General features: G+C 40.8%; 2 protein-coding genes across 2 annotated transcripts; both read left to right on the top strand.

Moving 5' to 3' along the window:
• Positions 1-3,787: 3,787 nt before the first annotated feature.
• On the top strand, positions 3,788-4,559 carry pth4 (parathyroid hormone 4). Its single transcript, XM_029502601.1, has 2 exons — positions 3,788-3,873; positions 4,304-4,559. The coding sequence occupies exons 1-2, from the start codon at positions 3,788-3,790 to the stop codon at positions 4,557-4,559; spliced, it is 342 nt and encodes a 113-aa protein (XP_029358461.1).
• A 1,921-nt stretch (positions 4,560-6,480) lies between these two features.
• cept1b (choline/ethanolamine phosphotransferase 1b) lies at positions 6,481-16,116 on the top strand. The gene is made up of 10 exons (XM_029502370.1): positions 6,481-6,655; positions 8,267-8,569; positions 9,338-9,512; positions 10,728-10,875; positions 10,965-11,106; positions 12,267-12,351; positions 12,622-12,753; positions 12,915-13,073; positions 13,390-13,515; positions 13,799-16,116. The coding sequence occupies exons 2-10, from the start codon at positions 8,379-8,381 to the stop codon at positions 13,919-13,921; spliced, it is 1,281 nt and encodes a 426-aa protein (XP_029358230.1). The 5' UTR covers positions 6,481-6,655; positions 8,267-8,378; the 3' UTR covers positions 13,922-16,116.
• The last annotated feature ends 1,662 nt before the right edge of the window (positions 16,117-17,778 follow it).

The following is a 17,778-nucleotide window of genomic DNA, read 5'->3' as shown; positions in this document are numbered from 1 at the left end:
CTGGCGGATTGTGAGCCAAAATAAAATGAATAATAATAATAATTTCCTGTGCTTCCCTGTCTGCGTGTGTGTGGGTCACCTTCCTCCTCCACCATCCTCTTCCTCCTCCTGTTTGCTTCGATCTATGCAACAGAATCCTCCAGCTCGGTTTCTCACCTTCTCTCCCTCACACTCTCACTCCGTCTGCTCGTCTCCGTCTTGATCTGCTTTTTCTCTTTTTTTTCTGTTTCTTTCTGCAACCAGAAGCACGATACCTGTACATCGACGTGTGTGTGCGTGCGTGTGTGTGAGTGTGTGTGTGTGCACGACAGGTGCTCACACACACACTGTTTTCTTTACTCTTTTGTAAGATATGATCATGTGGAATGCCTTGGTCTTCGTGTCATGTCGTTTGAATTTAAGCTGATCAAAAGATGATAATCAAGCAACTGAGTAAAAGTTGTTCCATAAGTATAAATATATATAATATATAAATATCTATAAATATCTACAAATCTATATACATAAAATAAAGCCAATGGAATTTGAAATAAATCTGTGTCACTGTGATTCTTTCAAAGAATTATTTCAGTCAACATGTGTATGAATGTTTATATATGAACCTACTGTAAAAAAAAAAAAAAAAAAAAAAGACTGACAAAAGTTTGTTTTATATAAAAACAGTCTTTGTGGCGTGCGTGACACAAAACTGGTGGTTTAAAGCAACAAGTCCAATCCTGTCCTGTTTGGATTTACTTCGGATGGATTTGAAGGTATTCAGCAGGTTTTTCTTCTGAAGCTCGTTGTGGGAACTAAAATGTGTTTAGATGAAGAGTTGGAAAAGATGAACGGCTCCTGAACTGTTAAATGAGTAACTGCAGAAAATATCACAGACTTACTTCAGTGAAAAGTCGAAGTTTAATATGAACAAACATTCTGAATGTGTCTGTTTTTCTGCCTCCATCTGGGCGTCAGATGTTTGTTTTTCATGAACACAATATTTCTGTTTTTCCTCTTTTCACTCTCCTGAAGGACAAACTGCTTACATTTGAAGAAATGTATACACTAATTATGACACAATAAACCAAAATGTGGATCAGGATGAAATAAAGGGATTTGATGGTCAAAGGTCAAATCCACCGTGACCTCATGTGGGAGTTTAAAATCTAATACAGTCTGTTAAAGGTCTGCTTGTTCTTGCTCAACACACACACACACACACAAAAGAATTTATTCTGAAAATGTCACATTTGAGCTCACAGTTCAGGTCGCTGGTTCAGTATTTCCGTTGCTGTCAGCCATAACAGGATCATCGAAGATTTAATAAATCATGAGGATGTTTGCTGAGTGACCTGCAGCCTGCAGGGGCCGCTGACGGACACTCAGGACTTCACGTTTCTGGGCCGCTCAGTGCGATGCTGTCCCCGTGTGGACGCAGGCTGACTCACAGCTGCACAACATCAAAACTTCAAATCACGGCTGTGTGACGAAACCAGTTCGAACTGCCAAAACATCTTAAATACAAAAGCACAGATGACGTTGAGTTGGTTTCAATCAAACAAGCTTCGAATTTACTGGACGCTGATTTTTATTCTGTGTCAGCTGAGACATGAGACACTGAGACACCTTGTGTCCTGTGCTTTTTCTAAGCAGAAATATTTTGGCAGAAAAAACAAAGGTCGGCGGTGCACGGCAGGGTCGGCATACAGAAGACCCACAACCACTCCGGTCGCACAGCTTCAGCCAATTTATCCAAACCTGCGTGTCCTTGGACTGTAAGAGGAAACTAGACAACCAACACAGACTCCAGGCCTGAAGTTTGAACCCAGAGGTGACCTTTCAAACCACTGCAGCACCGTGCCACCAATATTTATGTGTTCATTTATATTATTCATGCACGTTTAAGTGAGCGTGCTACACAAGAGTACTACACAATTACACAATCAAGACAACACAAAGTCACATCATGCCAGCAACATTAACAACATCTGAGCCTCGTGAAGACCACGACCCTGAAACTGAAACTGAAACTGGGAGGAAAAAGAAACAGGCCAAACTGGAGTCAGAGAGAAATTAGACAAATAAAACAAAAATAAAAGCAGGTGTGTCTGCATCACATCCTGAAATTTAAATAACGTCGTCATTAAATATGGAGCTTCAGATGTGAGTTCATTCTCAGAGCAGCTTTAATAAATGATACTTTTTGAGTTCATGTGGAGGAGGAAGCAGCAGTTTGAAAAACAGAGTCCAGATTTCAGTTGTCTGCTGCTGAATCTGACCTCCGTCCGTTCCTCCTCCTCGCTCCTCCATCCGTCTCCATCCTCTTTGAATGTCTTCACACCGCCGTCATCATCTGCTCCTTAATGAACTTAATCACTTCTCCTCGCTCCATCCTTCTGCCCACGAGCCTCTGGCGGCGGCCTGCATTTCTCACTGAGGGAGACTCATCCTGGATGGTGTTGTCAAGACAACTGCGTTTCTAACGGTAACTGTCTCAGCATCACGGCAACCAGAGACTTCAGTTTATTTGGGTTCATTAGTGCTGTGGGAGCGGTGGACGTTTTGAGAGCAGCTCCAAGTAGCTCTTTAGAAAAGTTCAAACTGACTGAACATCAACAAAACCGCTCAGGCCCAGTTTGATAAATTCCTTTTTGTCAGGCGTTCAAATCTCTCCAGGAAGAACCGGATTAGACCAGGAAATAGAAAAAAAAATGACAAAATGAAAAATAATTCATAATCCCTCAATTGAATTTCATCCTCCTCTTCAAAAACACCTGATTATGTAAAGAGTGTGTCACATTGAGGTGCAGGAGGCTTTTTGGGGATTGTATTAACACAAATAACCTGGAAAATGTTTGATGTTTCCTCACACACACACACACACACAAATAAAATAATCACATGTCAGGGAGATGACGTTTGTCTCATTATAGAATTGAAGGCCTTGCTTTGAATTTGTGGGAGGTCGGAGCAGTGTGTGTGTGTGTGTGTGTGTGTGTGTGTGTGTGGTTATAAAAGGTCTGGAGGTCCAACCTGAAGTCACTGTCGTGTCTGATCGTTGGAGGAGCTGCCGTCACCAACAGGGACCTTGTAAGTACCTTATCAGACAAATCTAACAGTGAAAGCTGTTTTTTTTTTTTTATTCAGCAACTTTTTCATATTTTTTTCATTTAAGTTAGATTTTTTTTCTCATTCTTACATTTTAGCTTTGACTTACGTGTGTAAATGTAATTTAACTCTCTTTTCACCGGTCGGATTTAAGAATTGAATGAAGCGTTTGTCCGTCCTTTTTGCTGAATTGAGTAAATGTGTTGTGTTTTTCTGAGTTCGAAGCAGCAGAAAAACTTTGGGTGAAGTTTTCTGACGCAGAGATTCAGATTTACTGAGAATCTTCGTCCCTTTATTCAGCACTGAGCCGTGAAATTGTGTTTGTCGTCGCCTGCTAATGGAAGACAGATCCATCCATGACAAGATGATTTTTGTTGAACAATTAAAAATTTTGTGAACTTGTAACCTGATTTTTTTTTTTTTTTTTTTGTCGATATAAATTTTCTGAAAACGCCTTTGACTCTTAGTGCTGCATGTTTTAGATGTTTCCTGATTCAGATGACCTCAGCAGAGCTCGATGACGAGACACACCTGTTGGTTTATGACTTCTTCCTCTGTTTTGAATGTCAGAGCTTAAAGAGTCGTTTGAAAAAGGCAAAAGCAAAGACAGGTGTTCTTTAGCTGACCTTGTATGAAATAAATGTCACTGTAAATGGTGGCCAGCTGTCCGTCTAAGGTCGTCTGTGTTTTGCTGCAGAAGATGCAGATGTCCCACAGCTCCGCTCAGTCGCTCGCTGTCATGCTCCTTGTCATCGCTGCAGCAGGACAGTGTCAACAGAACGAGAAGTAAGATCACTGTGTTTACCTTATTTCAACCATTTCACATGATGCATGCGGTCTTTGTCACGCTGACACCAAATTAGAAAAACTAAATAGCAGGAAAATCTTTGGTGTATCTTTCAGGAGTTCATCCGTGTTCTTTTCAAAGATCCAGAATCACAGAAAATAAAAACAGCAAAGTGGACTCAAGCGTCTGTCGTCCATTATCTTTCCGACTGAATGACACGTTAACATTTTGGTTTATCACAGCTCACAGCAGAGCTGGGCAGAGGTTGGACTATCAGTGAGAACTCCAGAAGAAATGTGGAAATGATCAAATGTAGGAATATGTGTGCTGATGTTCATTGAAAAATAAAAAAGGGACTCTAAGTACTCGTGACCTTTGTGACCTTTGTGACCTTCCTGACCTTCGTGCTCTCCTCTCGTCTCCCTGCAGCCGCCGAGCTGTGACTGAGCACCAGTTGATGCACGACCGCGGCCGAAACATCCAGAGTCTGAAGAGGCTCATCTGGCTGTCCAGCGCCATCGAGGGGCTCCACACGGCCCAAACCCGCTCTGCCGCTTTCAACCCCGCCAAGGTCCTGGACCTAAGCCCGGCTCTGGTCACTGCTGCCGGCGGCCCCCAGACCAGCCGTGTGCAGAACCTCCTGAGAGACTTCTTCAGCCCGTACCACGCCGAAGCACGAAAATGAAGCGATAAACGTTTCACGAAAAACAAAAGAAGAAGGATGAAACACCTAAAGCCCAACGACGTCATCAGTTTGAGCTGCCTGATGGTCGTTCGTCGATGGGCTGAGTCATCGAACACATATCTTTGTCAAAATGTATTATATTACATCAACAGCTGACTGATATTAAATACAGCAAGACCAAAACTGTAAAAAACAAACAAACAAACAAAAAAACCTTTGACACAAAACTAACATTTTGCTTACTTCAGTGAATTCATTGTATTTTTTTTTATGCTTTATCTCATTATCTTCAGCCGTCTATTTTCGGCGCTGTGACTTTACTTCATTGTGCAGGAAGTTAAACAGGCTGTTTGTTGAAAGCTGTCAGCTAAATATTATAAATGAATAAAATGTGTCATGCCCTTTTGATGCCCCTGAATTCAATTGTTGATAATATAGTAAAAACCTCTCTTTTTTTAATTGATTGTTTGTAATTGCCATTACAATACGGCAAAAGTTTATCTTGGAAATAGTTTATTTAATGAAATGTTGACTTGTGGTTAATGGAAATAAAGGCCAAGACAGGACGTTATCACCTTAACCAAAGCTTTTTATTTGTTTATCTAGTTTATCTTATTTTATGTACTTACATTTTGACATCTAAACTCAGTCACAGGATGTGAATTTTGTGAAGTTTCCCTGCGTACAGTGGCCGAAGAAGACATAATATAAAAAACATGGTATCTTTATAGTTTCACCACAAAGTTCTGCTACACTCAAAGTTAAGACAACAGAAAATGTGCAATAGTGGTGAAATTTAACAAATGGCTTCAGATAACAAGGTGTGCATAAGAAAATGAAGAAATGAGTTCATGGTATGAACACTGAATATTTTAGGGTTTCTGCATGTTCCTCATTATGTAGCTGTCTGCAGTTTCATGTGTAACAGTTTCTGTTCAGAACCTAAAAAGGAGAAACTCCTGAACTTCAGTAAAACATATTCATATTTACTCCTCTCTGTCATTTTAACATACTCCAGTGTGCATTCTCAACTTGCAGACTTCACTCTCAGTATTTAGATGGATGTTTCTGAATTTCACGTGTCTGATGAATCCTCTTTGTGCATGTTAAGAGACGTGTGGCGGTATAACGACGGTATTCATATTAAACTTTATGGATGCACAGATTCAGTTATATTTATTATACAACAAGTTTGAAAGGTGATTTATTTATTTATTTGTTTATTTTTTTATTTGAACTTCTATAACTTTTCCAGCACGTTAGTCCTTCAGAGTAAGTCTGTTATCAAACTAGCATTGATCGTGAGTTTACAAACTGTGATAGGAAAAGCCACACACACACTTTTTGTGTCATTCCTAAATTGTGGCTGTAGATTTAAATTTGGTCCAGTTGTGTGTTGATATCAAACATGCACGAACGCTGGATAGAATACACAGACAGAAGTTTTATTTTTGAAATGTTTGGTTCTTTATTTAAGGCTGAATGGGTCTTCTTTTCCTTTCTACCTGCACATCCTGAGTCATTTCTGTGTTTGTCCTAAATGTGGCGACGACCTGAAGGTCTGCTCTCTATGTCTTTATGTTCAGGCCTTCTGTGGACGAAACAAAAAACACCATAAAATTGTTCAGACTGACACATGTTGAGGAGATAAAGGCAACCAGAGACTCCAAATTTCTAGACAACTTCAGATTGATTCACCAGATTCCTCTCTAAATCCAGCTGCTTCCTGCAGAACACTTAAAGGATCATTTTGTTAATTTAAACTGTCTTCCTCTCTCATTGTTATTTTTTGTCTGTGTAATATTAATCTAACTAACCTACTAAACCTCAGCGAATTGCTGAACTCCTGCAAGACCTGACTCTGGGCCACCAATTTAATTTAAATCTCGCGAGATTTCTGTGGCGGCTAACGTTAACTTAGCCTGCTGCGCTAACCCCAGTGACACCGGTCACCAGCTGCAAACGTGTCCGCGGCTCTCCGCTTCAAAACGGGAACATCGACGACAGACGACCCGCAGAGAAGCGCCGTCCTCCGGCTCGCTCCGCCGCCGTACTCCGCTCGGACTGTCCGCGGCTGTCGTCCTTAAATCGGCCAGGTCAGTCAGCAGCGGGCGCTGGTTGTTCTGGAGGGAGGGGGTTAGCTTGTCATGCTAACGCAGGCTAACGCGCAGGGAGGTGTCGGCGGTGTGTCGGGATTTAATTCACAAACATATCTGATATTTTAACGACAAAGAAAACAAAGGGTGGGGGGGCAGACAGACAGACAGACAGACAGACAGACAAACCAACAACAGATTAAACTTAAAACCAGCTCTGGTTGTTTTCAGTCCCCGACGCCGGCAGCAGCTAATGCTAGGCGGAGTTAGCACGGAGATGGGCAGTTTTCATCCATCCGGTGTTGTTTCTAAAAAGATGATTATTTTAATCTGAATTTGTTAGTGAGCTCTGACTGAGGCGTGTCCGACAACATGTCAGAGGTGTGTAGTTTGGTGCCACCACGCTGCTTCGTGTGATCACATAAATGACAACAACAACAACACAATCACAACAACACGTGTGACAGCTCAGGCCGCCTGCAGAGATGAAGGAGCTTTATATTTATGTGTTAAAGGTATTCACAGTTATCCTCTTCATTCAGCTTTTCCTTCCTTGTTGAGTCTAATAATGATGATTATCATGTGTTTTTATCGACCTGCTGGCTGTTGGATGATTAGAAACAAATATAAATATCAAGATTTGTCAGTCCGGCCATTTTATTTAATGAAAAGACCTTCCAGACACAAATATAAACAAAAACTGTCTATCTGGATCCAAGTTGCTTTAATGAAATTATTATTATGCTTTTTATTTAGTAGAATTTGTATTCCATCAACGATGATAGCAGAAGGAGGAGAAACGTAATATTCAAAAAGGCCACTTCACCTGTTGCTTATTTTCCATTATTTCCTATTTTGGAGTGGGTCGATGTGAGCCAAATATTAAATTGCATTCTTCTGTGGCATTAAAAAAGTCTTAAATTTTATTTGTGGGAATCCGTTGGCTGGTGGCTGTAAGAGTCCTAGCGGGGTTCTGATATTTGGATGTGACATGGTACATAAGTTATCTAGTCATCGGCTCCTCCACATCCCACACAGTGTCTGCTCTCTCTGTGTTGAGTTTTATCAGCAAGTTTCACTCGACTAATGACCAATATTTTAAGTCTATTTACATCACACAGCCCACGAAGTACTGTCAGCAGAAGGTCCTGAAAGGATGTAGACAAACGCTTCACGCCTGAGAAGCAGCAGAATACTGCCGGCAGAGGCAGTTGTTTGTGATTACCTGTAAAACTGGTTTTACAGCTCGACCTGAAAAAAACAAAACACAACATATTGGCCATACCAACGAAAACTAGCTCACGTGCTAATATTGTGAAGTTCGCCTCATGATTGGCTGTCTGAAGAAACTTGACTGATGGATGGACAGTTACAGGATTATGTTTTTGGAGATGAAATAACTTTGACACTGTGTTTTACGCCAATGGACACTGTTTCTCAGACACCTTTGACTCTAACAAACTGGAACAGACCAGAAACTTTGTTAATTAGTTCAGTGGTGGAAATGCTCATTAGATGCGGTGTAGTGAAGCACTTTTGGGTTAGGGGTTAGTGTTTATAGACTGATATTTTGACAGGATGGCTTCCTAATATGAATTTCCTGGTTTTTAGGTATCGTCCAGCCTCACCCAGCCGCACTGTGGATCTTTAGCCCCTCCGTCAGGACAGTGGCAGAGGCAGAGCCAGAGCCATCAGGGACCAGATCAGCAGGCAGCAGGGCTCCATGAGCACAGCGGGGCAGCAGCAAGGGGGGGGCCTGCGTTCTCGCCGAGGCCTTGGCCGGGACAAGGACCCTGGGCAGGGCATGGGCATGGAGGCAGCCTGCTGGCTTGCCCCTGGAGTGCTGCGCAGGCTGATAGAGCTGCCCTCACCCCCCCTGTCCCGACATCAGCTCAAGAGACTGGAGGAGCACAGGTAATTCTGCAGTCCTGTGGAGTAGCAGGTCTCCAGACACAGAGGACTCTCCTCGTTCACAGCGCCGACCTGTTGCTGCTTGTGCTAATGTTAGCCCCTCAAATCGGACGTTTTAAGGTGGCCAGCTTATAAAGATGATATGATGTAATTAAAATTTAACAGGAGCTTCTGTCATGTATACATTTCAACTCCAAAGATACCTGGCATCTCTAAGCCTAACACGAAGAGAGGAAGACTTTTACTTTTAATTTGCACATTTATGTGCCGAGTTATACGAGAGTGCTGTCTCCTCCCTGGGTGTCAGGTTAAGCCCTTATTTCTTATTCCATCCCGGATAGAAAAGGCTGCTCCAGCATTCAGACCTGGGTCAACACGTCAATACAACACCCGGCTGAACCTGGTGTTTGCTTTCGTCAGTCTCTGAGAACACGGACCTGTCTGATATCCACCAACCTGAAACACAAACAAAAGGACACAGTTTCTGCATCTCACATGGAGCTTCTGACACTCTTACAGTAGCAACGACCCGGGTTGGCACTGAAAAATCTATTTTATCATTTTACATGGCGAGTAAAAGCTCAGCCTGCTTTCTCCTCTTTGACTGTGTGTACCCCTGCTCGCATTCGTGTATGTCCTCAGTCCAAAGACAAACTGGACTTGCAGATTTGCAGGTTTGTTTGTGAAATAAAACCTGCGTTGAGCTGCAGATTTTGGTGGGAAAAGATTATTGTAGTCATCGTGTCTTCATGTAACTGTCTGTTCACGCAGATACAGCAGTGCTGGACGCTCCCTGCTGGAGCCCCTGATGCAGCGTTACTGGGAATGGTTGGTGGGACGAGTCCCTGCCTGGATCGCCCCCAACCTCATCACCATCATCGGCCTCGCCACCAATGTCTTCACCACCCTTGTGCTTGTCTACTACTGCCCGACTGCCACCGAACAGGTGAGTCATCATTATGCGGCACAGTTACTGTTTTTGCTCATTTTTTCCTTTTTTTTGTTTGTTTTAATTGTTAAACTAGTGTCAGTAAAACTGTTAGATTAGCCTGAGAGGGACCGATTACACTCTGAGCCGCTGGAGGAATTTCAGAAGTGCTTCATGAATGAAAACAGTGTTAGTGTTTAAAAGAGACAGTGTTTTCAGCAGTGTGGGGAGCACAACTCGACTCCGTTGTTGTGCAGAAATAAGAGCCTGGTACTTATTTCACAAGTTTCAAATGCAGGCCTGTTTCAACCCATTACAATGCTACGCTAAGCCAAACCATAAAAGTTATCTGTGTAGATTCAGATTTTTCAGAGTTTCCAACTTGTACGTTAAATGAAGGCCAGTAGAACTGAATTAGTGCTCAACACACTGACATGTTGTGTCAACAAGTGTCCGGACAACAATAGAAGTCCATGTAGAAGCGCAACCTTTGAACAGCTTCAACAACCCGTTTACAGTTAGTTTTTACCTGCATGTGAAAAATGCAGATGCTCCAATAACCCTGAATTAAACCCCATTAACATTATTCATGTAAAGTTTATTTGCATGTTGAAATATTGAAATGAAGTCAGAGATCTGTGCGAGTTGTTCAACCTGTCGACTGTTTCCTACAGTTTAACTGCAGATCTGCTCCTTTTTTTTTTTTTTTTTTTGTCAAATTTAATTCCATAAATTATTCATGCTAAATCTGTCACACTGACAGATGAACCCTCAACATGTAATGCTGATTAAAACGTATTATTATTAAAATACAGTAGATCGCAGGGATACAATTAAGTGTTAGAATTACTAAATCTGCAGCTTTTTACAGTTTTACAGTATGTTTACATTTTTCCTGGCCGTTGTTGGCCCAGGAGCCACTTCTGGCCATATTGGATCATAGAAATGGGATTAGTTAATTAATCCTTTGAGCCGTTTTAAGCAAACATGCCAATTATTCCTCTGAAATGTGAAGATTTTATGTTTTTCTTTGAAGTTGTCATTTTTTGGGCCCTAGCTTGACTATAGCAGGATACTTGGAAGATGTTTGTCAGAAGGTAATGCCCCGTGGTAGTTCAGGTTTCACACACTGGACGTGGATCGTGCTGATCCGCTCTGACTCTCACAGACTGAGCTTTATGTTGGTGGGCCTGCTCCAACATAATGTGTCTCGTAATGTGCCTCTTCCTTCAGGCTCCTCTCTGGGCGTACCTGTTGTGTGCGGTGGGTCTGTTCATCTACCAGTCATTGGACGCCATTGACGGAAAGCAGGCCAGACGCACCAACAGCAGCTCTCCGCTGGGCGAGCTGTTTGACCACGGCTGTGACTCCCTCTCCACGGGTTTGTCAGTTTCCTGTTCTGCTCCTCTGGATCTCAGTCAGTCTGAAGCCCCCTTTAAAACCAGCCTGTTGTTGAAATTGTCCTTGTAGTGTTTGTGGTGTTGGGAACCAGTATAGCAGTGCAGCTGGGCACCAACCCGGACTGGATGTTCTTCTGCTGCTTCGCCGGGATGTTCATGTTCTACTGTGCCCACTGGCAGACATACGTGTCAGGAACCCTGCGGTTTGGCATGTGAGTCGACAAAAGATTGAGTTTCTCTTTTCGATTTGTTTGTAAGAAGATAATTTACAGTCATTTAATCTCCTGCACAACAGAGCTTCATTAGTGGACCTGACAGTTATTTTTATCTGCTTTACAGATGCATATGAATTGTATCAGTCTTAAATTTTATTTTTAAATGATAAAATAATAAAACAAACCTAATTAAAAACTTAAATCAGGACCTAAAACATCTAAGTAAGTCCGTCAGTTTAGCTGCATCAGAGCTTTCCTTTGTCGTATTTCTGTATTTCTCCACTCTGGGTCTGTAAAAGCTTGACTTTGTAAGACAGTATCATGTTCTCAGCAGCTTCAGTGAATGTGCTGTGATGAAGCACACGTTAGCTTCATGGTTTATATTTTACCACGTGGATGTGTCTGTGTGCAGATCTGTCTAGCAGGATTACAGATGCTCTGTGGAACATGATGGTAAACCTCCTGGCTCACTGCTGAGGCACATGACGGTTTTAAATTCAGCCTGTTCAGTGTGAAGGTGCATTCAGTAAACCACCAGTTAGACTCTTCACTAACAGCTGAAGGAACTGTTGGTAAATGTGTTCTTAAAAATTCTGGGGTTGATATAATGTGATGTTACTGAAGTAGAATCCAATATCTGTATATGTCCTTTTATTTCTAAATGTTCAGACAATTATATTTTATCACTTAGATTGACTCTCACAACAGTTCAATTTGCGTCTCTGTTCACCTGCTTGGATGCAACAAGACATTTGGGAATAGTTCACCATTTCCCCTTTAACATTCAGGATGAGCCTAGTTCAGTTTGTCATAAAGACATTATTTAACCTCTTTGTGTCTTCTTAGTTGAATTTGAAACCAACAAACAGAATTGTAAAAGTTGTGTCTTTTTGTCTGCGGTGTATTTAAGTACTTGTATTTCTTATCAACAATCAGTCAGTGAGGAAACAGATGAGCAACCAAGTCAGCCAGTAACATGTGAAACACTGTGCCGACTCTTATTTTGGAGAGACATTACTGACTGCATCTCTGATGTAGCTTCTCTCTGGATGAAGACCACGGCAGTGTGTTGTGGAGGAAGGCTGGAGGCCTGACTGTGTGCTGGGAGACGTCACTAATCCTCACTGTGAAACTTTCTGCTTTCTCCTCCCACTCAGCATTGATGTGACGGAGGTGCAAATCTTCATTATAACCATGTATTTGCTGGCCGCTGTGGGAGGATCTGCTTTTTGGCAGTCACTGGTAATTTTGATTGGTTCTAATTCCTCCAGATTATAGAGAATCATGCCATAATTATGTAATAATGTTTATGTTGGTAATTTTAGTATAATTATGACACTGCTTTAATAATTTTATTCCAGAAATACAATCTGTATGCTTTTTCCATTCTAACATTACACATGATGCACATTGTGGACGTAAAGGTGAATGTTGCTGTGAAATTATTGTATGATTTCGTCTGTGTTGTGTTGCCATCCCTTAATTTTAGCACCTCCATGTCTCAATTCCCAGATTCCGATCCTAAATATCCAGATGAAAATGATTCCTGCCATCTGCACTTTTTTAGGAGCCATCTTCTCCTGCACCAATTACTTCAGAGTGATTTTCACAGGAGGTGTGGGCAAAAACGGATCCACAATAGCAGTAAGTCTGGAAGCCTCAGAGCTGTGGATGTTAATGATGCCGTTGATAGTTCCAGTAGAAACATCGACTCAGCGATCAGGTTAATGTGGATGTGTGACAGAAATGCATCGTGACCTTGTACTCATTATATTTGTCTGCTGTTTGTTTGTGTCTGCCGTCAGGGAACCAGCGTCCTCTCTCCCGTCTTACATATTGGTTCTGTCATAATTCTGGCGGTGATGATATACAAGAAATCTGCTGTCCAGCTCTTTGAGAAACATCCGTGTCTTTATATCCTGGCGTTCGGCTTCGTCTCAGCCAAAATCACCAATAAATTAGTTGTAAGTCAAAAACACCAACACGCCAGATAACATAACAGAAGATGCTAAATCAGTGATTCTGATAAGCAGAGCCTTTGTATGATCTCCCTGAACATGGCATGACTTCAATTTATTTCAAAGAAAGTGATCTGAAAGAACACAACGTATAAGAAGATGCGTTGTGTTTAGGAGAATGTGAACATTTTAACTGTTGCTGAACTAATAAACCACTTTCACTTTGTGATGCTCAACTTCCAGGAAAAACAGGAAAAACACAGTGAGCTGAGTTTTTAGACATCAGCAGAGGCCTTCACAGCTCCCTTCTTTCTGTCCACAGGTAGCACATATGACAAAAAGTGAGATGCATCTTCACGATTTAGCCTTCCTGGGACCAGGACTACTGTTCCTGGATCAGTATTTCAATAGTTTTATTGACGAGTACCTGGTGCTGTGGATCGCGTTGGTAAGTGAACATGGTTTGGTTTGGTTGTGTTCTCTCTTGATGTTTGTTTTTCTGTGTTTTACGGCAGCCTGATTCTGCCACGTAAAGACTTAAATATAAGAATTATTAAAATAAATTCATGGTGAAGTCAAAATCATATGCTAATTATTAGATATTGAATCCAAACTATGATCTAATATGAAAGTTTTGTCAGTTGGAGAAGATTTTTGTTTTTTCTCTTTGCGGTAATCGTTGTGTAAAACTGATTTTCAGCTCTAAAGCGGTGACTCTTTCTCTCCTGCAGATAATTTCCTTCTTTGACCTGGTGCGTTACTGCGTCAGTGTTTGCAACCAGATTGCCTGCCATCTTCACATTTTTGTTTTCAAAATCAAGCCTTGTTCAGTGCTCAGTTCAGCCCCTCACTGAGGACAATGACGGCCGTTACTGACTCTGTCCCTTCCTGTTAGTCGCACTTATCTTTTCCTCCCCTCTGTTTTCCACGTAGAGATCCAGGGGACGGCGTGGTGTAAAGTATGTGCTTCTGCCAACTGAATGTGAGGACAAATAATATATATTAAGATACTGGAGTATTACTGTCATTGTTTCTTTACCGCCTGTGCAGAATTGAATTGCACCGGTTTCATCTTCTGCCCCAGTAACAATAACCCCCCCGCCCTCTCTGACAAACTCATGGTTACACAGAGCAAATCTTTCAGGAGTACAGGTGCTACTCGGTGTGTTCAAGGAGAGAAACTTCAGTTTGTTTTAACTGTCTGTGTGAAAGAAAATGTATAGGAAAAGAATCAAAAATATTTGCTTTTCATGATTATAATTTTTGTAATATTTGCATAACTTGACCTTTTTGCTATTGTAAATACCGGACTGTTACAGCGTCTGTGCTTCCCTTTTAATTTAAAGATCCTGCTTTGACACATTTATCAAGCCTTTTCTTCATGTATATGATTTTAAAGTCACAGCATCTCCTGCACATTGCACAAAGAAAAACAAAACAAAGAGGAAAAAAAAAACTGGGCAACTGTTTTACATCAGCAAATATGTGGTTTTGGAGGAAACTTATTTCTGACTTCGTTACATCTTTTTTTTTTTTTTTTTTTAGACATATCAGAATATTGTTATTGGATAAACCATCATGATATTTATTGCCAGTGTTTTTCATTTAGTCTGTCAGCTGTAACCACTTGGTTGGGATTTTGGACTGTGGGGAATATTTTTGTTTATCATATGGAGTATTATTCACTTACATATTCATTTTTAAGCCAGCTGTTTAACGCTTCACAGGGTCAGTCTTTCTCCAGGCGACGCGCTCCCCCCCCCCCCCCACTGTTAGACATGTTGAGTCAAATCCACTTACTGGCATCCAGAGTTGTGTAAATGAGGATGAAATGTCAGGAAGCTCGTACGTGGACCTTCTGAGTTCACCGATGAACTTTTTTTTCTTTTTCTCATGTGTAACAGTTGATAAGAACGAAGATGAAAACGTCTTAAATAGCTGCTTTGCTCAGTACTCATTTCAGCTTTAACTTTGTTGTTGTTGTCGTCGTTGTGTTGCATGTCACTCCTTAACTTTACCTCAACCTCGTACCATTGTTGAATATTTTCATTACTATCAGCAAATCCCATGAAAAGACCGAAACTAACGATGTATTGATCCTTGTGCCGACACTCAGCTGGTTCTTACTGACCATTTCACGTTGAAAAACCCCATTTAGGTTGTTTTAATTCTAATTTAGTTCTAATTTCAGTCTCCTCTGTGTGTTTGTGGGGATGAATGAATGTGCCGCTGAGTGCTTTGTGTTGTCTCACTGATATGTTTTTAAAATGTTGGTGGACGCTGTGCTGCAGAGAAGTAACAGAACAGGCACTAACTGTTATCATCTGCTTTTACAAATCCCGTATTTTCCTGCCAATTCCCCGGAAACTGACCAGGATGTTGCTTGTTGCGTTGAAGTTTTCAAGCCAAAAGTTGTAAACGTGTAAAATGCACAGTGTTGCTTCCAAATCTTGTCGTAGACCTGACTGTAATCTGTCGATTGAACTAAACTGATAAACAAGCTGTTTAGCGCTGCTGGACGTCCAATCTTGATATCAAGTGTTTTTAAGGTCTGTTAAATCATTTCCTCTTCATCTTTTCCGAAAACAAATCTAACAAGCAGCTCTTCGTAATAACTGTAACTGTTCCTTCTTAAACAGCTGCAGAGAGAAACGGATTGTGTCTACTACCACAGAAATGATCCTTCTAATCAAGAGAACGTTTAAAGGACATGAAGGTGATGGTGATTAAATAAATTGTTGTCAGTAGGATCAGTTCTGTCTGGTTGTGTCTTTTCGTGGGATTTGCGATGACAGAAAAGGAGAATGTGACCAGACTCTGGAAACCTAAAACCCCCCCGACCTCTGACCCCTGACCTCTGACCCCCAGCTCCTGCCATGACGGTTATTTATGTAAACATCTCACTCCTTCCTGTGTCATGTTTAAATGATTCTGCTGAACTGAACCACTGTTTTTAAAATGTGTTCATTATTAAAGCAATGAATTGAATACAAGCCCCCCCCCCCCCAAAAAAAAACCCAAAACCCTCACCTGCTGAAGCAGAACAGGTGTATGTGGACTGAATGTGTAGGAGATGAGGTCACATGATCACTGTTTTTAAGGAGGCGGCTGATGAGAATCAGATCAAACTTTGTCCCTGATGATTAATAAAAAGCTGTTTATTTGAAGTGTGGCTGCTGCTCGTTCTGCCTTCATCGCTGCTGGCTAACATTTTGGTTTTGTGCCTGTTGTGTATTTATATTTTGTTGAAAAATTGCAGCTCCAATACAAAAACATTGATGGTTTGTTCCCAATATTTAAGTGGCTCTATGATGTTCTTTATTTATGTACTTGTCTTCAGAAAAGTCTGAAAATCTTCCATTCGGTTGTGTCAGTGGGTCATTTCACCTAAATCACAAAAAACATTTGTCCTTTAATGCCTTGAGATGGAACATTAATAAATTAAAAAATATATATATTTTAAATCATCATAGCTGATGAGAGTTCAGTTGTCTGTTTTTAAGTTTTAATTTACTAGAAAATTTGAGGGTTCTAATTTTAGAGTAGAAAGTTTGTTTTCATAATAATCCTGTGATGGATTATATTGTAAAATTAAGGTTTTGGTGGAAAAATGCAATGTTCAACAATGAAGACAAGAAAGTCTAAACCTGCTTTAAAAAATTTGAATAAAGCGACACAAAGAGAGCCTGGACATGAGAAATAAACAGTGAGTGATTCGTTGTAATTCTGAGAAATGAATCTCATTCTATGAAGCTGGAATGTTTCAGAAAACATCTTGAATAGAAGTCAGATAAACACATTTTGTAAAAACACAACTACACTGAAAAACATTTGTGTTACGCTGGAAAGTTTTAGCACTTTGAAGATCGAGTACACTTTACTGCAGATAGAAGTTTCTTTTACAAGCAAACCTCAGTAATCTACTGATGGTTATTAATATGGTCATTGAATTTTACGCTGCTTTTTCAGTTTTACTTAGATTGGCCAACAGCTTTTCGAGGTCATTTGTGAACGCTTTCCCTAACTTTTATTTATGGACTATACTGTATTTAAGTAACATTTTACATAATTTTTCTGCAGTTTAAATTGCCTACAATTGTTCTTAACGTTTTTGTTTATTGAAACAGTGACTTTTAAAACTGTTTCATTTAACAACACCTTCATTTTTCTTCAGTGACCAAACATCTGTTCACAGCTGCATTCACATCATGAGAACAGATATAACATCAGGTTGTCCTTTCTACTTTTTTATACATTTCATTATACGCAGCGCAGTCTGTAAATTCACAATTCAAAATATATTCTGCTTCATTTTAATTTGGAATATCTGAATACCTGAAGGCTTTTCTTGTGATCCAGCCTGCTGTAGTTGCTGCTTGAGAGGGCGTTGTCAACTATAGACAAACACAAAGACAAAATAATACATTAAAACTACAGAATCATGTAACCAAAATAAACTGGACCGCTGTCAGCCCGATGTAGTTTTGATAATATACTGTCAAAACATTTTAAAATATTGCTCAGATCTAAAAGAAATTACAGATTTCATACAGAATCTGAACTGTTTCCATGTTAAATTTTAAATAAAGAAAATCCTACGTGTGCCGCTGTGATTCTGTTCCTCTCCTCAAAAAGCAGTCGAGCATCGTGTCCTGTCTCTGGTCTAGTCCGGTCCGGCCCGGCCCCGGGCCTGGGGGGGCACCGTGTCTTG

The sequence above is a fragment of the Echeneis naucrates genome, chromosome 5, assembly GCF_900963305.1.
Source record: "Echeneis naucrates chromosome 5, fEcheNa1.1, whole genome shotgun sequence".
Taxonomy (NCBI): domain Eukaryota; kingdom Metazoa; phylum Chordata; class Actinopteri; order Carangiformes; family Echeneidae; genus Echeneis; species Echeneis naucrates.
The sequence above is the reverse complement of the archived record's forward strand: the minus strand, read 5'-3'. Positions and strand labels throughout refer to the sequence as shown.